The 17,193-nt window shown below is 41.8% G+C and overlaps 1 protein-coding gene across 1 annotated transcript in view; it reads right to left on the minus strand.

The window, feature by feature from the left end:
• Window positions 1–16,767, minus strand: part of HSPA9 (heat shock protein family A (Hsp70) member 9) — a 31,961-nt gene extending 15,194 nt beyond the window's left edge. Inside the window, exons 1-10 of the mRNA XM_073356002.2 lie at window positions 16,372–16,767; window positions 14,217–14,275; window positions 10,485–10,572; window positions 10,198–10,379; window positions 7,775–7,899; window positions 5,810–5,883; window positions 5,618–5,724; window positions 4,095–4,257; window positions 3,197–3,289; window positions 505–714 (exon numbers count right to left, since the gene is read on the minus strand). Coding sequence (XP_073212103.1) covers window positions 505–714; window positions 3,197–3,289; window positions 4,095–4,257; window positions 5,618–5,724; window positions 5,810–5,883; window positions 7,775–7,899; window positions 10,198–10,379; window positions 10,485–10,572; window positions 14,217–14,275; window positions 16,372–16,452 — 1,182 coding nt within the window. The 5' untranslated portion in view covers window positions 16,453–16,767. The remainder of the gene's footprint in view (window positions 1–504; window positions 715–3,196; window positions 3,290–4,094; window positions 4,258–5,617; window positions 5,725–5,809; window positions 5,884–7,774; window positions 7,900–10,197; window positions 10,380–10,484; window positions 10,573–14,216; window positions 14,276–16,371) is intronic.
• Between the last annotated feature and the right edge of the window lie 426 nt (window positions 16,768–17,193).

Here is a 17,193-nt window from a genome sequence, read left to right on the forward strand (position 1 = left end):
AGATCCCTAGATGGCAAAGCTAAGTTGACAAGAGGGGGTGAATTCCACAGAAGTCACAAGTCTGGCAGCAGCATACTGACCACACAGCTGTTCTCGCAGGCTAGAGAGAAAGCCTTAAATTCTTAAATCTCAACAGCACTGCTTGTGTTCAGTCCACATCAGGCAGCAGGAGCCAGGAACAGAAATTTGTAACTCCTGCCAACTCTCACTGGTCTTGGGAAGGTTAACTCCATCAGCAGTATCTTCCAGACAGACCCATGGATCAAACACCAACCAAAGGAGGGAGTAGAAATTCTAGTCACATGACTGGCATGCCTGATCATGTCCCCCCTACCCACTCATCCTGCTGACTATATAGACAGCCCTTCACCTACAGCATCGCCAAAGTTTCTGGAATTAGGACTTAGGTCCCCTTTAAAATGCTTTTGTGCAACACAAATAAAAGTGACTCAATCCTTGGACAAAGGTGTTAAGTGGTGTGTGTCACACAGGAACATGCCATACCTTAGGCATTCTGCTCATGCCACCAACCAGAATGACTTCACCAATGTCGCTCTTGCTGACTTCAGCATCCTGCATGGCTTTTTGGCAAGGTGCTACTGTCCTCCTGATCAGATCTGCTACAATCCCCTCAAACTGGGAACGACTCAGCTTCATGTTCAAGTGCTTTGGTCCAGAAGCATCCATAGTAAGGTAGGGCAAGTTAATGTCCGTCTGCAAAACAAGAATTCACTGGTTATTAGAAGCAGGGAATCAAGACAAGCAACTATATGTGGCTTTCAGTGTTGTCACAGTTCAACAGATAACTGATCACTTACAGATGAAGCCAACAGGTTTCTGTAAGAATACCTTTAGGACTCTTTTGAAAAACATACTGAGTTTTTACACATATTTTAAGATTTCTGTATATCTTTACCCCATCCCCTATTGCCTCAGTTTAAGGAGGCTGGTCACCTTTTATATTAAGGTTCCAGTTACAAATGGCTTATAAAGGATAAATTATTAATATTATAAGCAGGTTACAGACATGATCTGCTTATGTTAGATGTTTATAACCATGGCTATAAGCAATCCATTGACCCATTAGACTTTAAAAATCTAACGATTGACATTTTAATAAATGGTTAATCAGTTAAATTATAAACTACATCTAAACAGAAACTTAACATTAAGTGCAACCACAGAATCTCTATGGTTAAGACAAATCTCATGTATTCTACCCAGTTTCTTCAGTGGTGGAACTTTACTGTACATTTACCTTTTTAAATTTTATAAAGCTGAGTCAGGCCCTGTTCACAGTAACTTTGCAGAGCTGTGAATTGTTTGCTGTAACCAACATGTGTAAACACACAGGAATGGGAGTCTAGAAACAAAAACCCACTAGCACCTTATTACATGCAAAGTTTTTTATCAAGAGCTTCACATTTCACATCACAGAGGTTAAAAAAAAATCGAAGTAGAAGAAAGTGACAAAACCCTGCAAGATAGAGCACATGCATATTTTCTGTTAAGAGAGTATAGAAAAATTCACCAGATACCCCTCATTTCTAATGTGGTTTTTTTTTTTAATACAAGACAGCCTACTCCGCTGGGGTTAAACATTCAGCAACAACAAACTGTTTCCTCACAAACCAAACAATCTCTATTTTATAACATTTATGCTTGAGAACAAAGCCAATTGAACATTTTAAAACAATGATTTCCATTTAAAGTTAAGCACCAGGCATTACAATTTAAAATGCTCATTTTCTCTATTTATGCAAGAGGTTTAAAATCCAGTGTCCCTGCTTATAAGTCCACTGCACTAATTTGAAGTGAGGCACAGCAAAACAGCAGCAAAAGTGCTGAGTCATGCTGACACTACAAATCACTGCAAAACATTAATGCCTCAACACACACGAACTTGATGGAGAAAGTTTGCAAAATCAGAACGGGTCCCTTGTTATAGACTAAAGCCAAGCTCTCTCCTCTTAAATAGCAAAGTCAATAAAGTCATATCAGAAGACTTTCCTGAAGGCTCTTCCTTATTTAACTCTTACTGGTGCAGTACAGAAGCATTTTCTGGCAGAATGGAGTGTATTTTCTAATGTAGTGTATTTTCTTTCTCCGGTGAGCTGGCAAACCAGAATCTGTTATGCCCTTGTCAGAACTATGTATCCATTGTGACTGACCTAAGGACCATGCTTCCTGTGATCTCCCCACTTTGCCAAAGAAAACTCCCACTCAGAAATAACAGTTCTTAACACTATTCAAATCCTGGAAATTGGAAACAAAGACTCGAACTCAGACACTGTCTAGTTGACTTCAACAACATTTAAATGAGACTGCTCCCTTCAATGAAAAATAATTAATCATTAGCAACGGATAAAGAGAGGGGTCTGGAAGCATCTGATAGGTGAAGCAGAGGGTGGGGGAAGCGATCCTTGGAATCTGCTCTCAGTGTCTCATGACTAACTCCCTTGTGTGCAGCTTTTAAAAGAGTAGTTTTTTTAAAAAACAGATTTTCTTCATTATGCAAATAAATGGTTCAGTCAGTGGTTACATTTAAAACTGTAAGATTTTGAATAGCTAGAAGTAAAGCCAGAATGTATCAGAAGCAGGATTATCAGCAATTCAATTCCTTGAGGCCCTCCAGAGTTCTGGAATAAGTAGCATGCAGACACTGGAATGCGTTACCTAGGGAGGTGGTAGAATCTCCTTCCTTAGAGGTTTTTAAGGTCAGGCTTGACAAAGCCCTGGCTGGGATGATTTAACTGGGAATTGGTCCTGCTTTGAGCAGGGGGTTGGACTAGATGACCTTCTGGGGTCCCTTCCAACCCTGATATTCTATGATTCTATGATTCAGACATGAGAACAAGGTCAGATATTCCTACAGGAGAGAGAGGACATATTTTGGGGTCAAAGCTAACAGGATTAATATTCCTATCCCAGAGGCAGAAACTGCCGCTGTTGTCCTAAGCCTCAAGCAATTACCTTGCATCACCTAACAGATGTTCAGTTTTCTCTCAGATTGTTAATACCAATACTAGCTTATCAAAGCATTTCCCCCATGATGTCCTTTGCACATACTCAAGTTTGTTTTATCAACCCAAATTACTGCCTTCGCATTTGGCTGGTCTTTTACCTGTTAAATAAAATGTGTGAAGTGACATATCAAAGTGGCCAACTAATGCACTTTATTGTACAGTCATCTCACCTGCACAGATGAAGAGAGCTCACATTTGGCTTTTTCTGACGCTTCTCTCACTCTCTGAAGAGCCATGTTGTCTTTAGTCAGGTCAATGCCCGTCTAACCAATAAGAAATGTGTGTTAACAAAAAAACCTGTCAGTCTCCAGAAACCCAGAAGCCTGCAGCTGATATTTGCTGTAGGTCACCCCTGCCCCACTGTACTAGAAAGACATCTGCAAAAATTAGAATTTGAGTCCTAGTGCTTTGTCTGCTTATCCCCCACGCTTGTAACCATAATGATAAATACGTGTATTTCACATACATTAGCCCTAACCACCAAGTGAAGTAGTTTTGTAGTGATATATCCATTAACGATTAGAAGTATTGGAGCAGACACCGTACCTTGCTGAAGGTAACACTGGATCAATGACTGAGTTATAATTAAACTGCACAAATTTTCCAGCTGCCACCCTTGTGCTCCATCTATTAGGCAGTAGCATCATGCAGCACTGATGGATTTATGCGGCCAATTCCCTTGTAATATGAAAGGGGGGTGAATTATCTGTAGGACAACCCCATAGAGACAGTGTCAAAGGAACAGAAGTCTTGCTATTCTGTTTGACTTAGACTCCTGTGAGATGTCCGCTCTTTAATTCGTATTTATTTTTTGACAAATATGAGGCAGAATACTAAAATATGAGTCAGAATACTAAAGAGCAATCCAAGTAATTTTAATACCCTACACTTTTAGCATTTAGGTTAATAGTCAACTAAAACTCAAAACATACCAATACAGAAGAGGATCCTCATCCTTCTGAAGTAATTTGAGATTCCCTAGCTTTGAGAATTGGTTTTCAAAGCATTCTCAGTAACACAATCAAAATTACACATGGCATGTTATCTGTGCAAACAGATCTCATTTACCTCTCTCTTGAATTCCTTGACAATATGCTGCAGCAAGGCCTGGTCAAAATCTTCACCACCCAAGAAAGTGTCACCATTGGTAGATTTCACCTCAAAGACTCCCTTCTGAATTTCCAAAATAGAAATATCAAAAGTGCCACCACCCAAGTCATACACTGCAATACTAAGACAGAAAACAGAGAGACTATATGTCAACACCCTTTAAAGACAAAGTTTTTTGGCTTGAACACTTTCAAACTCATGAGACAGAGGTGCGGACAGTCATGTGAACCTTTACATTGCATGCATAGGCTATTGTCTACAAAGATGAAGGCTGATAGTGGGCCTGATCCTGCATTCCTTACACACCAAAAGTCCCCATTTGAAGACATCTGACTCCTATTTAAACTGAGAGCTTGTGGTGCACAAGGAATGCAGGATCACGCCCACTATGTAATTTCAGCACCTGGTTTACTGTACTATTCAATTATTTCATCTCCTGGAGTACTGATGAATAGTAAGTTTCCCCTAAAGAAGCCTTCTCTAAAGAGGGAGTCACCAAGCTGACATAATCAGCCCATTCCATGCACATCTGGAATTTCTGACTTCAAATGAGAGTTCTGGGTGCACATGGACTACATGATTTTGCCATTATGTAACCTTGGTCATTTCTACTACCTGCCTTACTAGGGAAGGCCTCTCCAGGGGAACTTCTTATTTACCAATGCTCTGTGCCTACCACTGACCAAACTAGAAAGTTTGGAACTGGATATTGCAGTTCAATCAGCCTTAACATTTGTATTAAAAAGAGAGAACATTTGTATTAAAAAGAGAGAACATTTGTGGTTTGCCTCCCATAAAGTCATAAGGCAAATTAAGGTATGGCGCTAAAGCCCCAGCATTTCAGAGTTATCAGACAGTTTTTGGGAAAGGCTAGGGGAAGCAGAGAATGCTTACACAGCACTATAAACTAAGAAAAATTCTCTTCAACATGAATTTACAGTTTGTAAGATCTATCACAGCAAAATTGTTATGGTAATACTGACATGCAGAGGATAATAAAAATAAATTTCTTAACAGGTACATCAGGAAACAAATGCTTTCCAGGGAAGAGATCTTGTCGCCTACATGCCAGTAAACCAGAACCTGGATAGAGATTTTTATGCCACATTTAAGCTTAAATATAACAAACCTCTCAACTCAATCATCTTGAAGAACCACACTAAGAAACTGTTATTACTAACCACGGTTGTGTGCGCTTAATTTAGAGGTGTGCAGTTGTGCTGCTGTGGAACTACTGCTAACTAATTTAAGATGCAGTTTTGGAATGAACATCTAAGATTCGTTTTTTGGTTTTTTTTTTAAAACTGCTAAGAATGGAATAAAGCTCTGAGAGCAACTGCATAAAACAGATTACTGTGTGATTAGTTGAGCAATTAAGTCTGAACTAGGATTTTAAGAAACACAAAGTCTTAAATTATTTACAAAACAGAACCCTAAAGTGCTCTGGCTAAGAGGGATGGGGATTACTAGCAGACATTTACACTTTGTCTTCAGACTTGTCTAGACCATAAGCCAGGGCAGCAGCAGTTGGTTCATTAATCACCCTCAGGACGTTGAGTCCAGAAATCTGCCCAGCATCTTTAGTAGCCTGGAAAAGAGAAGAAAGTTGACCAGTGAGAGAAGTTAAAATCTCTGCTTACACACACAGGAAACACAGGAGCTTGTGACCCTACCTGCCTCTGAGAATCATTGAAGTAAGCAGGGACAGTGATGACAGCGTTCTTTGCTGAGTGTCCCAGGTAGTTTTCTGGAAAAGAAAAAACAGCAAGTTATTGTAGTTAACAACAACTTCAGACCCACTCTAAATCGTTGGTACATTGTTTATACTCCCTTAGCTATAAACAGAATAGGGGTCCTCAATCTGGGCTTTGTGACTTCCCTCCTTTTATGGAGAGATGGGAGAGGGTCCCAAAGCTTTTTTCCATTTTTAACATGGGGGTCACAGTATAGAAGAGCTTGTGACCTCTTAGAATAGCAGTCACCTCAAGACATTTCTATGCTTTCCACTAGTGATCAGACAAAACTGGTTAGTGTGAATTCACATATAACATTTGCAGACTTTGCTTTTATAGGGAGTAAAAAACAATCCTGAGGCTATTCCTTTACTTTGGAATGTCTTATATTTGGTCAACAGACTGCTTACCCATTGGCTATCATTTGTATGATTTGTTTGTCCACTATAAGTATTTTCCACAGCAGGAGGATATACTGCAGATTAACGTTGGCAAATAAAAATGTAATTTATGGTTAATCAGAAAAGCTCCTAGTTTTCTGGCACATCCCTATTCAATATCACAACTTGCTGTTCTCTTTCAATTAATATTGGAAGTCGAAAGTCATCACTAAACACAACAAACCTGTTCAAATATTTGGATGCACACTACCCATCCCAGAGACGTCACAGTACTTTATTTGCTTTAATATCCTTACAGCATTTCTAGCCAATCTAGTTTACAGCTTTTGCGGTGACTGGCCTATCTGGGATATGGGTTGGCCTGCTGCACAACACTAAAGACTGCCATTTCCAGAATCTGCAGGCAATCTCTACCCTGCTGTACACTGCAACTCAGTCTTCTAGGCCTGTCCTTCCATCCCTGCTAGGCCTTGGTAGCTACTGCAAGGCCGAATAATCTATGTATAGTCAACACCCACGTGCAGTCTTACTTGTCATCACTTGATATTGGGGTGCACAAGTACTCTCCAACCCAGACAGCAGGTGAGGAGCAGTGAGAGCTCCAAAACTAAATGTCAAACTACCCCACCCTATTGTAGTTGGGGGATTTCCTTGAGGTCACAGTAGGCATGGAAGGGGAAAGAATCTCCAGCTCTGTGGGCCATCGGCCTGGCAGAGCTCCACAGCCACCACTAGCTAGGGAGAAGTACTTCACAACATGAGGTCCCTTTAACATTTCTTCTCTTGATGATGGATATCAACTAGCCATGTAAGAACCAACCCACCCATCATCATTCCCATCAGTCTACTAGCCACATAATGCAACTGGGCAGAGCTTAACTCCACGTGTAGAAAAGCAGCAGATTTAGGAAGCTGACATGTTACAGCTAGCTAGGCAGAGGACCGAACCCTGTCTGAATAGGAAGTCAAATAGTTGCTGTATAGACCAAAGGCTAGTAGGTATTTGTGACAGCAGCCGCTATGCCAAAGGAGGCAAGTATTAGGAGTTTGTAAATGGCAAGTTTCACAATATGCACGGTTATCTGGAAGAGATGAATAAGCATGTACAGGATCCTGGGAGGAGGAAGGAGTGTGCACTACTTCACAGCCAGCAGACATGACTGACATTTTGTTTGAAACACGTATTTCAAGACTCTGCAAATTGAGACTTCGAATAAGAGCAATCAAGATAAAGCTTTGCCTGAAGCTGTAACTCTGTCAAATACCCTGACTTGGTCAGAACAAAATTAAGGGTCCTTCACTCTCCCTGAGGGTAAAACATAGCCTACTACCTTATCCCTACACAATCTGATGTAACTCAGGCCATGGTTTAGAAGGGTTCTAGAAGGAAGTTTTTATTAGGGCTGTAGTATGCTCAATATATTTATCAGACACCTAGTACCAATACCATGGTTAAACTTGTGCTCAAACAAGTTAAACAAGGTAAACACCTTGCTGTACCAACCTGCAGTCTCCTTCATCTTCATTAATACAAAGGCACCAATTTGGCTTGGAGAATACAGCTTCCCATGCGCTTCTACCCAGGCATCACCATTAGAGGCACGGACAATTTTAAAAGGAACATTTTTACTGAAACACAAGAATTTCACATTGTGTAAAGTTTCTCTAGATAACACTGAATGCATCACACAAGACTTTAAATCATGATTTGAAGACTTCAGTAACTCAGCCAGAGGCTGGGGTCTATTACAGGGAGTGGGTGGCCGATGGTCTGTGGCCTGCAACATACAGAAGGTCAGACTAGATCATCATGATAGACTAAAAGGCCAGAAGGGACCATGAGTCTAAGCCCTACGGTGAATACACAGCTGGTATTGCTGGTTAATCTGAAATTGGCAAAACATAGTGACACCTTGGTTTTAAAGGGAGAGATCCTACAGTAAACCTTCCCCTAACAGCCTCAGATGTAAGGGAGGCATCTGACAATACTATTTGCAATGGTTTTCATCCAGGATCTTTGCATTTCTTGGAAAAGGTCAATACCAATGAGTTTGATTCAGCTCTGATGTATCCTGGCATCAGTTACAGGTAAGAACCCTGAGTAAGCTCAGGGTCGTCCAATTTGCTCCCTCCCGAAGGGCCCTATACAGGCTGTCAGCCTCCTGACACCACTCTTCACTCAACTCTGAAATATGGACTCTGGAGCCCTCATTTGCTGCACTGCAGTTGGTGGCTGCTCTCCTTTCACTCTACCCTTCTAGCATTGCAACCGTTCAGCTACGCAGCCCAATCTCGCTGCCCATTAAGTTCCTTACTGCTGTCCTCCCCACTTTTCCTTTCAGCCACTCTTCCCCCATTGCTCTTCTCTGAGTACCTACCAGAACACTCAGTTTTTATCACTTACACAAGACCTAAAATGTGCCGTTGCTACAGAAGTTATGATTAGAACCCAATCTGTGTGCACATTACTCTAATCCAGCAACACAGTCTCACTGTAACCTGTCCTTTCACATCCCCCAGCTCCTTTGTTTTTTCTTATATGCATGTCAACTCGTTTGTTTGGTTTTTTTGTTACACAGTAGACTTGTAAGCTCTCTGGGGCAAAGACAGTGTTTTCGGAGTGCTGTAAAAATAACTATCAGAACCTCTCACTTGCTTAAGTCCAAAATAACGTAAGGCCTATACCTTCAAAAAAACAGAATGTTTAAAAACTTTCACACTAATCTGTGTTGGACAGAGTAATTTTGCATAAAACACCTGCAGAAGATTCAGTTTATAGACTCAGGTACACCCAACTTTCTGCAGTATTTTGCAGAAAGTGCTGAGATTAAGGATCTACATTAAGTTATAAACACATAAGAATTTCTGGGCACACAATAAAACCAATGAGCACTGAACCTGAACAGTTTCATTTAAGAATCCCAGTGTAAACTGTGCCATGAATGCAATTATGCAAACTTTAATTGATGTTAAACAAGATCAAACAAGTGGTCCACGTAGTCCAGAAGCCATCCTCTGACAGTGGCCATCATCAGCTGATTCAGAGGTAGATGCAAGAAACCCAATGGTGGAAAATTAAGAGATAATAGAAATCTTTTCCAGAGGTGTAGGTTAAGCCCCCCCATCAGCTAGTGGTTGGCTTATATTTCTCATCCACTTCAATATCTAACCATATTTTGAATCCCATAACTCTTGGCCTCCAATATCCTGTGACAATAAATTCCACAGGTTACTTTATGCACTAGATAGAAAGTATTTTCCTTAATAAATTGCAGGCATGCTGCTTTCCTTTTCATTAAATGTTTTTGTATTATGAGAGTTTACTAAAGTGAGGAAAATAGCTTTCGAGTAGGACAAGCCACTAGAACTGAATTGCAATCCAGAGAGAAGTGGCCATTAAATTACTGTTCTTCTCCCTCTCATGAAAGGTAACAGCTATTCAGTATTCCAATCACAAGGCATCTGCTCAGAACTTTTATATGACAGACATTATGTAGAAACTATAACCTTCCTTAAAATTCAGTGAATATTACGTGTGCAGTGTTCTATACAACGCGGACTCAATCAGAAGTAAGATGCAGGAAACCCTCAGGGCAGGGGCTCTCAGGGTTCTGTACAGTACAAAGTACAGTCAGCACTTTGTCATTTGATCCATTCCTCCTGCCAATGCAGACAGCACCAGCTATATTGCATTGTCAAGAACCAATTACAAGTCCGCCCCTAAAAAGCTTAAAAAGCATCATTAATAAATGCAGTGAAACACAGGCTAAACTTTTGAGGAATATGAGCAAACATGGGATTCTATGCACCGAGTACCATGTCCCACCATGTAGAAACAGCACTTTGTTTTAGGCCATGCATGGGCATGCTGCACTCTGCAAATTCTCTTTCCAGAACTGGGGAATAACGTTAATTAGTTTTACTCACATATCTTTCTGTACTTCAGAATCATCATAGCGCCGTCCAATGAGACGTTTGGTAGCATAGAATGTATTCTGTGGGTTAGTTACAGCCTGTCGTTTAGCTGGCATCCCAACCAATCGTTCACCATCAGCTGTAAATGCTACAACAGATGGGGTAGTTCTGGCACCTTCGGCGTTTTCCAGCACCTACGTAAAAATGGTGAGAGTCTATAACGCAGGAAAACCACCTGCAAAAGCGGCAGCACTGATTCCCTCCCTTAGATAAATTGTTATACACTAGTAGTTACTCACCTTTGCTTGTTTTCCTTCCATAACTGCCACACAGGAGTTAGTTGTGCCCAAATCAATACCAATAACAGCACCTTTGACTGCTTCTGAGCTGCAAAATATATTTAAAACAAAATGTTAGGGTTACTGCTAAAGGAGGATGCAACCAGTGAAACAACCAAAAAGCTTTCTCTCCCAGCAAGATGATGTGGGGAGCGGAGGAATTACCTTTCAACCAGATTCTACCTGCAGTTGGGGAAGCAAATCCATTTTCCACTCTAGAGTAATAGAGGAAATTGGAGAACAACCGAGCCTATGTTGGAAATCAACTTAGTATCAGCAAATTGTGGTTCTGTATTAGATTTGGTCATTCCAGGCATACGTTGTGTCTAAATTCTTACTCGTTTTCGATGTTCCACTGTGAAATCCCCTGGACTTTTTATTGGCTAGCATCACGCTTTAAATACTTAAGAGTCTGTATGCTATTTGTGAATGTGGTCCTTCAAATACTGATGTCAAATCAGTTCTAACATCCCTAAACATCAAGTCTTTCATATGAAAGGCCTAATTCCACTTGGGGAGAGGGAGTAAATCTAAAATAAGCAAGGCTGTCAAGCGATTAAAAAAAATTCATCGTGATTCATCACACTGTTAAACAATAGAATATTGCTGAATATATTGAATATTTAAATATTTTTGGATGTTTTCTACATTTTCAAATATATTAACTTCAATTACAACACAGAATACGAAGTGTACAGTGCTCACTTTATTTTTATTACCAGTATTTGCACTATAAACAAAATAGCATTTTTCAATTCACCTAAGTACTGTAATGCAATCTCTTTATCATGAAAGTTGAATTTACAAATGTAGAATTACGTACAAAAAACCTGCATTCAAAAATAAAACAATGTAAAATTTTAAAGCCCGCAAGCCCATTCAGCCAGTCGCTCAGACATACATTTGTTTACATTTGCAGGAGATAATGCTGCCAGCTTCTTGTTTATGTTACCTGAAAGTAACAACAGGCGTTCTCATGGCACTGTTGTAGCTGGCATCCCAAGATATTTACGTGCCAGATGCGCTAAAGATTCATACGTCATCCCTTCATGCTTCAACCACCATTCCAAAAGAAAATGCGTCCATGCTGATGACGGGTTCTGCTCGATAACAATCCAACCCAGTGCATGTTCATTATCATTATCTGAGTCAGGTGTCACCAGCAGAAAGTTGATTTTCTTTTTTGGTGGTTCAGGTTCTGTAGTTTCCATATCGGATTGTTGCTCTTTTAAGACTTCTGAAAGCAAGCTCCACACCTCGTCTCTTAGATTTTGGAATGCATTTCTGATTCTTAAACCTTGAGTCAACTGCTGTAGCTATCTTTAGAAATCTCACATTCGTACCTTCTTTGTGTTTTGTCAAATCTGCAGTGAACGTGTTCTTAAAATGAAGAACATGTGCTGGGTCATTATCCAAGAGTGCTATAACAGGAAATATATGGCAGAATGCAAGTAAAACAGAGCAGGGGACATACAATTCTGCCCCAAGGAGTTCAGTCAGAAATTTAATTAACGCTTATTTTTTTAACAAGCATCATCAGCATGGAAGCACATCCTCTGGAAGGGTGGCCGAAGCACATCTGGCACGTAAATACCTTGCGATGCCGGCTACAAAAGTGCCATGCAAATGGCTGTTCTCACTTTCAGGTGACATTGTAAATAAGAAGTGGGCAGCGTTATCTCCCTTAAATGTAAACAAACTTGCTTATTTTCGAGATTGGCTGAACAAGAAGTAGGACTGAGTAGACTTGTAGGCTCTGAAGTTTTATATTGTTTTATTTTTGAATGCAGTCATGTAACAAAAAAACAAAAATCTACATCTACATTCAGGAGAAGGTTCACCTCATACCATTTTGTAGTGCAGTCTGAAATACTATTTCTTTTGTTTATCATTTTTACAGTGCAAATATTTGTAATTAAATATAATATACACATTGATTTCAATTACAACACAGAATATATATGAAAATGTAGAAAAACATCCAAAATATTAAACAGCATATCAATTGAAATTTATTAAACAGTGCAATTAAAACTGTGATTAATCGTGATTAATTTTTGAGTTAATAGTATGAGTTAACTGCGATTAATCGACAACCCTAAAAAAAGGTTAAACTGATCAGAATTACCGGCAGTAGCTTTTTATCTGACACTTGCAATAGTTCCCCTACACACAGTTTTGATTACAAATTCCCATGAAAAGCCTATTCCCTGCATGCTAACCTGGAAAATCTGTAACAGATTTATTCATTCATATAGCAAGCATAAAAGCTATAGTACATTTATGAAGAGTTAATACAGAAATCCAGGATTTTTGTAGTCAGAGCCTCTCATTTGTATCTAATAATTCAGACGTTAATAGTCACACCTGCTTGAAAGCAGCTGCCTGGAGGAGAGAGACTATAAAAAGTGCTCACATTAGTTTAGAAGGCAATTTTCAGAATGGAAAAGTGAAAATCTATAGATAAAGAGGATGAACTAAGGCCCTGTTGAGGTCCTCTGATCCTGGGGTATTTAGAGCTACAGCTAACTTTCTTTCTGAAAAAAGACATGCTAACATTTTTAAGCCTTGACTGTGGGGTAACATGATGGGTGATATTTCTGACTGAAATGATTTACAGGGAGGCTCTGCTTTTGGGAGAGGTTGAATATCCTTTTTCCTTAGTTTACTTGAGAAAACTTGCCTTCAGTTGCAATTACACCAATTTATTAGACATGCAGTGAGCAAAGATAGGCGATAGCCCCAGGTGTGAGCTTTTCCTCTAGGGTTTCACCTCAAACCCCTCCCACCCGAGGTACCTCACTTCCATAACTTTTTGGTTCCAGTACTAAAGGAGTTACATCAACTATATAACTTGATGAAAAAAAGATAACAGACCAGAATCTTTGGGTTTATTTTTTACCTTGGATTAATAAATTAAGAAAATCTGCAGAATATATTGTGAGGGAGCACAAACCACTTCCAAGAAAAAAAATGAAAGTAAACTGATCTGCAGAGCTGTGGAACCCTCTCCAACACAATAACAGAAGATAATGCTGATGATACATCAGGATTAGCAGATAGTAATCTGTCACACCCATGTAATGTTCTGATTTCATAAGTAAGGGGGATTCCTAAATAGAATAAACTTTTCAGGGATACAGAGTTCTAACTGTTTCCTGAAAAAGCGAGGGAAACAAAGAAGGAGACAGAGTCAGTCTTGAGAAAGCACCAAGTTTTGCAAATTTTAATACACAATTTTCCTCTATTACTTTATATTGGATGGGAGAGAAGTGGTGTGTGTATTGGTTATGCCCACAAAACAAATGTTTTTGCTTCAAAAGAAGTTTAATTGGGATCTATGGAACTAATTGATGGATTAAATGATGTTAAAAAGGTTTTATTAAGTATCTTCTTTGCATTCCAATAAATAGGTTTGTTTGGAATTTTATTAGGTCTAAAAACTTTGTGTGTAGCTGGAAATTTGTTACCATACTTAGTATCTGATTATCTATGAAATGCTGCGCCAGTAGAGGACTTTTTGTTTCTCCTTAATTAACCATACACACATCTGACCAAGGATTTCAGATTATGAAGCTGGAGTCAATTTAAGTATCAAGACTATTACACAGTTATTTGTTTTTCTTACAGTTCAATCTTTTCCTCGCTCTCAAAAAAGGGGGGCGGGGAGGAGGGAAGAGGAGACATACTTACGCATACTTCCTACTTGATACTGTTCTGAGAACATCTTGACTGAGAGTATTCCAGACTGCCTATAAAATAAAGTCAGGATATTACAGCAATCAGAGGTTTCTTGCATCTTATTTTGGGTAAGATTACCTCACATCCAGTATTTAAAAGGATCTGTAGCTGTGCTACCTTAAAAATAATAAAAATGTGATACATCTCTACCACCACATTAGCTGTGTGTTTAATCTTCAAAATTCCTTTTACTTAACTGAAAACTAACCAAGGACTCAAGAAAATATTTTGTTATATTATACAGCCACAGAACATTTACCTTAAGTTTTATTATTTGTTGTTTATATGAAATGTGAACACTAAGACCCATATTATCCAAGCTGAGCAAGTTGCTGGTATAGAAGATTCTTGTTATGAACATGCACAAGTTAAACTTGTTGCAAATGCTGCAACAAGTAAAACTGAATTTTTTAGCCTCTTTAGCAACCAGCAGCAAATAAACATTAACCAAGTTTCTTGAAATTTCCTCAAAGGGTAGACTAGACCACATTGCTTCAGAGTTTCATTCTTTCGAGTAGGTTTAAGAGATGCTGAACAAAAACTTCAGTGTTTGTGTGTGTGTAACCTCACGTAACAGCTTAGTACAAACAGAACCCCATCATAAGAAGAGAATACTGCTTTGTTAATACTTTGGAGAATACAAGCCCCTCCTGCTTAGCATACACTTTGACCTGGGGATGAGTGAGAAGAGGAGAGGCAGGAAGCAAAAAGAGGAGAGGCCGGAGGCTGAATCCAGCTACATTATGTAACTAATGTCACACCCTGAGCACTGCTGTTAGAGTGACCTAATACCTGATGTAGACATGGCTAGGTCAACTGAAAGATTCTTCTGTTGGCCTACCGATCACCTCTTGGAGAGGGGAATTAACTATATTGGCAGAAAAACCACTTTCATCAATGAGGCAAGTATCTACACCATGGTGCTACTGCAGTACAGCTGCTGCACCATAGCTGTGCCACTGTAAATCATCCTGAGATCTTGACAGAGTATCTCTCTGTACACAGATCAAGGAGCTCAGAAACTAGGCTGCTGTTCAGCATTGATCCCCATTATCCTTGAATATCCACCCCAATATGATCCCCATTATCCTTGAACTGCTTAACCATTTGCCCTTCAGTTGCCTCATCTGTAAAATGGGCATAATATTTATTTACCAGAGAAAAGTAGAAATTCTTAGCCATTTAAGATTCTCATTACAGGGCCAGATACAACTCCCACTAAAACCAAAGGGGGTCTTTCAGTTTCAAATCCACCAAGTTACCTTGAAAATCTCTTGCCTGTCAGCAATATCAACTAACAAATGCTCCTTAACTAAAGATTCTCTACTTTTTTTTAATTTTTGAGGGACAAAGAAGATACAAAGCTTTTTACTTTTAAAAACAGTTCCTAAAACATGTGCTTAGTAAGAGATTAGCTGAAAACCACACAGTAGTAGAGCTGAACTCTGGCACTAAACTCTGTCAACACATGCCGACAATGAAGGTCAAAGGAAGAGCCCCCGCCCCCTAAACGCCAATGACTCTGTGCTGAACCATCTTTATTAGGTACTCCCATTCATCAGTCTGGGTGTTAAAATCAGAACTCTCCTGCTCTTACAGTTAAATCCATTTTAAACGCCCAGATTCCAGAAGAGCCCTTCCCATCTCCAGCCGCCCCACTCCTCCGGTGCTCCCTCATCACGAACATCTCAGCACCTAAGGGACCCATGAACTCATCCCCCAGCAGTACAAGGCCGCCAGGACGGACAGGGAACGAGGCCGAGATTACAGGACTTGCTCCAGGTGGCCTCGGGACAGGCAGCGATCCAAGCTGGAGAGTTACACAACCCCGCAGGATACGGGCCCTGGACTCGCCCCGGAGCTCAGCACGGGGCTACCAGCACCAGGGCCTCCACCAACCTAGGCATCCCCTCCCTCTGTCTCGGGGCCCCACCGCGCAAGTCGCCGGCAGAGCCCAGCCATGACCCCCGGAGGGCGCCTTACACCCCGCCCCCACCCTCGGGCACCCCGCACCACGAGGAGGGTGCCGCCCCCCTCGCTTCCCACTTCCCCCAGGTAACGCGCGGGGCCCCCCGCACCAGCCCCCCCACGGGGCCCGGCCCCGCACCTGAGCGAGGCCGGGGCTAGGAGCGGTGCCCCGGCGGGGCAGCAGGTGGAGGCGGGCGGCGGTGCGGCTGGCGCTCAGCATGGTCCGGGTGCGGTGGGGCCGGAGACTCTCACGCGGAGAGGAGAGTGCGGCCTGCGCAGCGGCTCTTCTGGAAACCTCCACCCACGTGGGCCGGGGTCAGCTCACCCGGACGGGGCTGGCGACTACAAAGGCCTGACCCCGCACCAACGCCTTAGCGCCACGCGCCGCAGTGGAGACTACGCGGCAACCCCGCGCGGCACCTTCCCGCGCGCGCTACCCGATCCCGCGCTGCGGCCGACAAGCCTCCTGTGAAGCGCTGGCACCCTGGGGGAGTTCCACACAGGCACTGTGCCGGACAGCTGGGGTCCTGACAGGCACGGCGTACTCAAGGTCGGACGAGATGAAACACTGGGAAATTGCAGCGGCCTTGCGTCAGGGCGACTGCACACTACGCTTCAAGAGCGCGTGCGCTGTCTGCTCAGGGAGGTCGGTACAGCCCATGCGCAGATGAGCCGGAAGGTGGCTGTTTCCGACGACCTTACTGAGCATGCGCAGTCGGAAGGCTGCCGAGGGACCACGTGTCCTCTGCTCCCAGCGGGGGCTGGTGGGGTTCTGCTACTTGAGCTGCCAGTGGTGTGCGAAACCAGCCCCAGGGGGACAAGGGTCTTGCGGGGGAGAGCCCGAGGGGAGGAGATGTAGTTCCGCGGGCACAGCCTTCCCGCGCAGGCATAGGCGGCTCGGCTCCCCACTCGCTGCTGGCAGTACAGGGGTGTGACACACGGTCACGCCTGCCCCCACAGC

This window comes from Lepidochelys kempii, chromosome 8, assembly GCF_965140285.1.
Source record: "Lepidochelys kempii isolate rLepKem1 chromosome 8, rLepKem1.hap1, whole genome shotgun sequence".
NCBI lineage: Eukaryota > Metazoa > Chordata > Testudines > Cheloniidae > Lepidochelys > Lepidochelys kempii.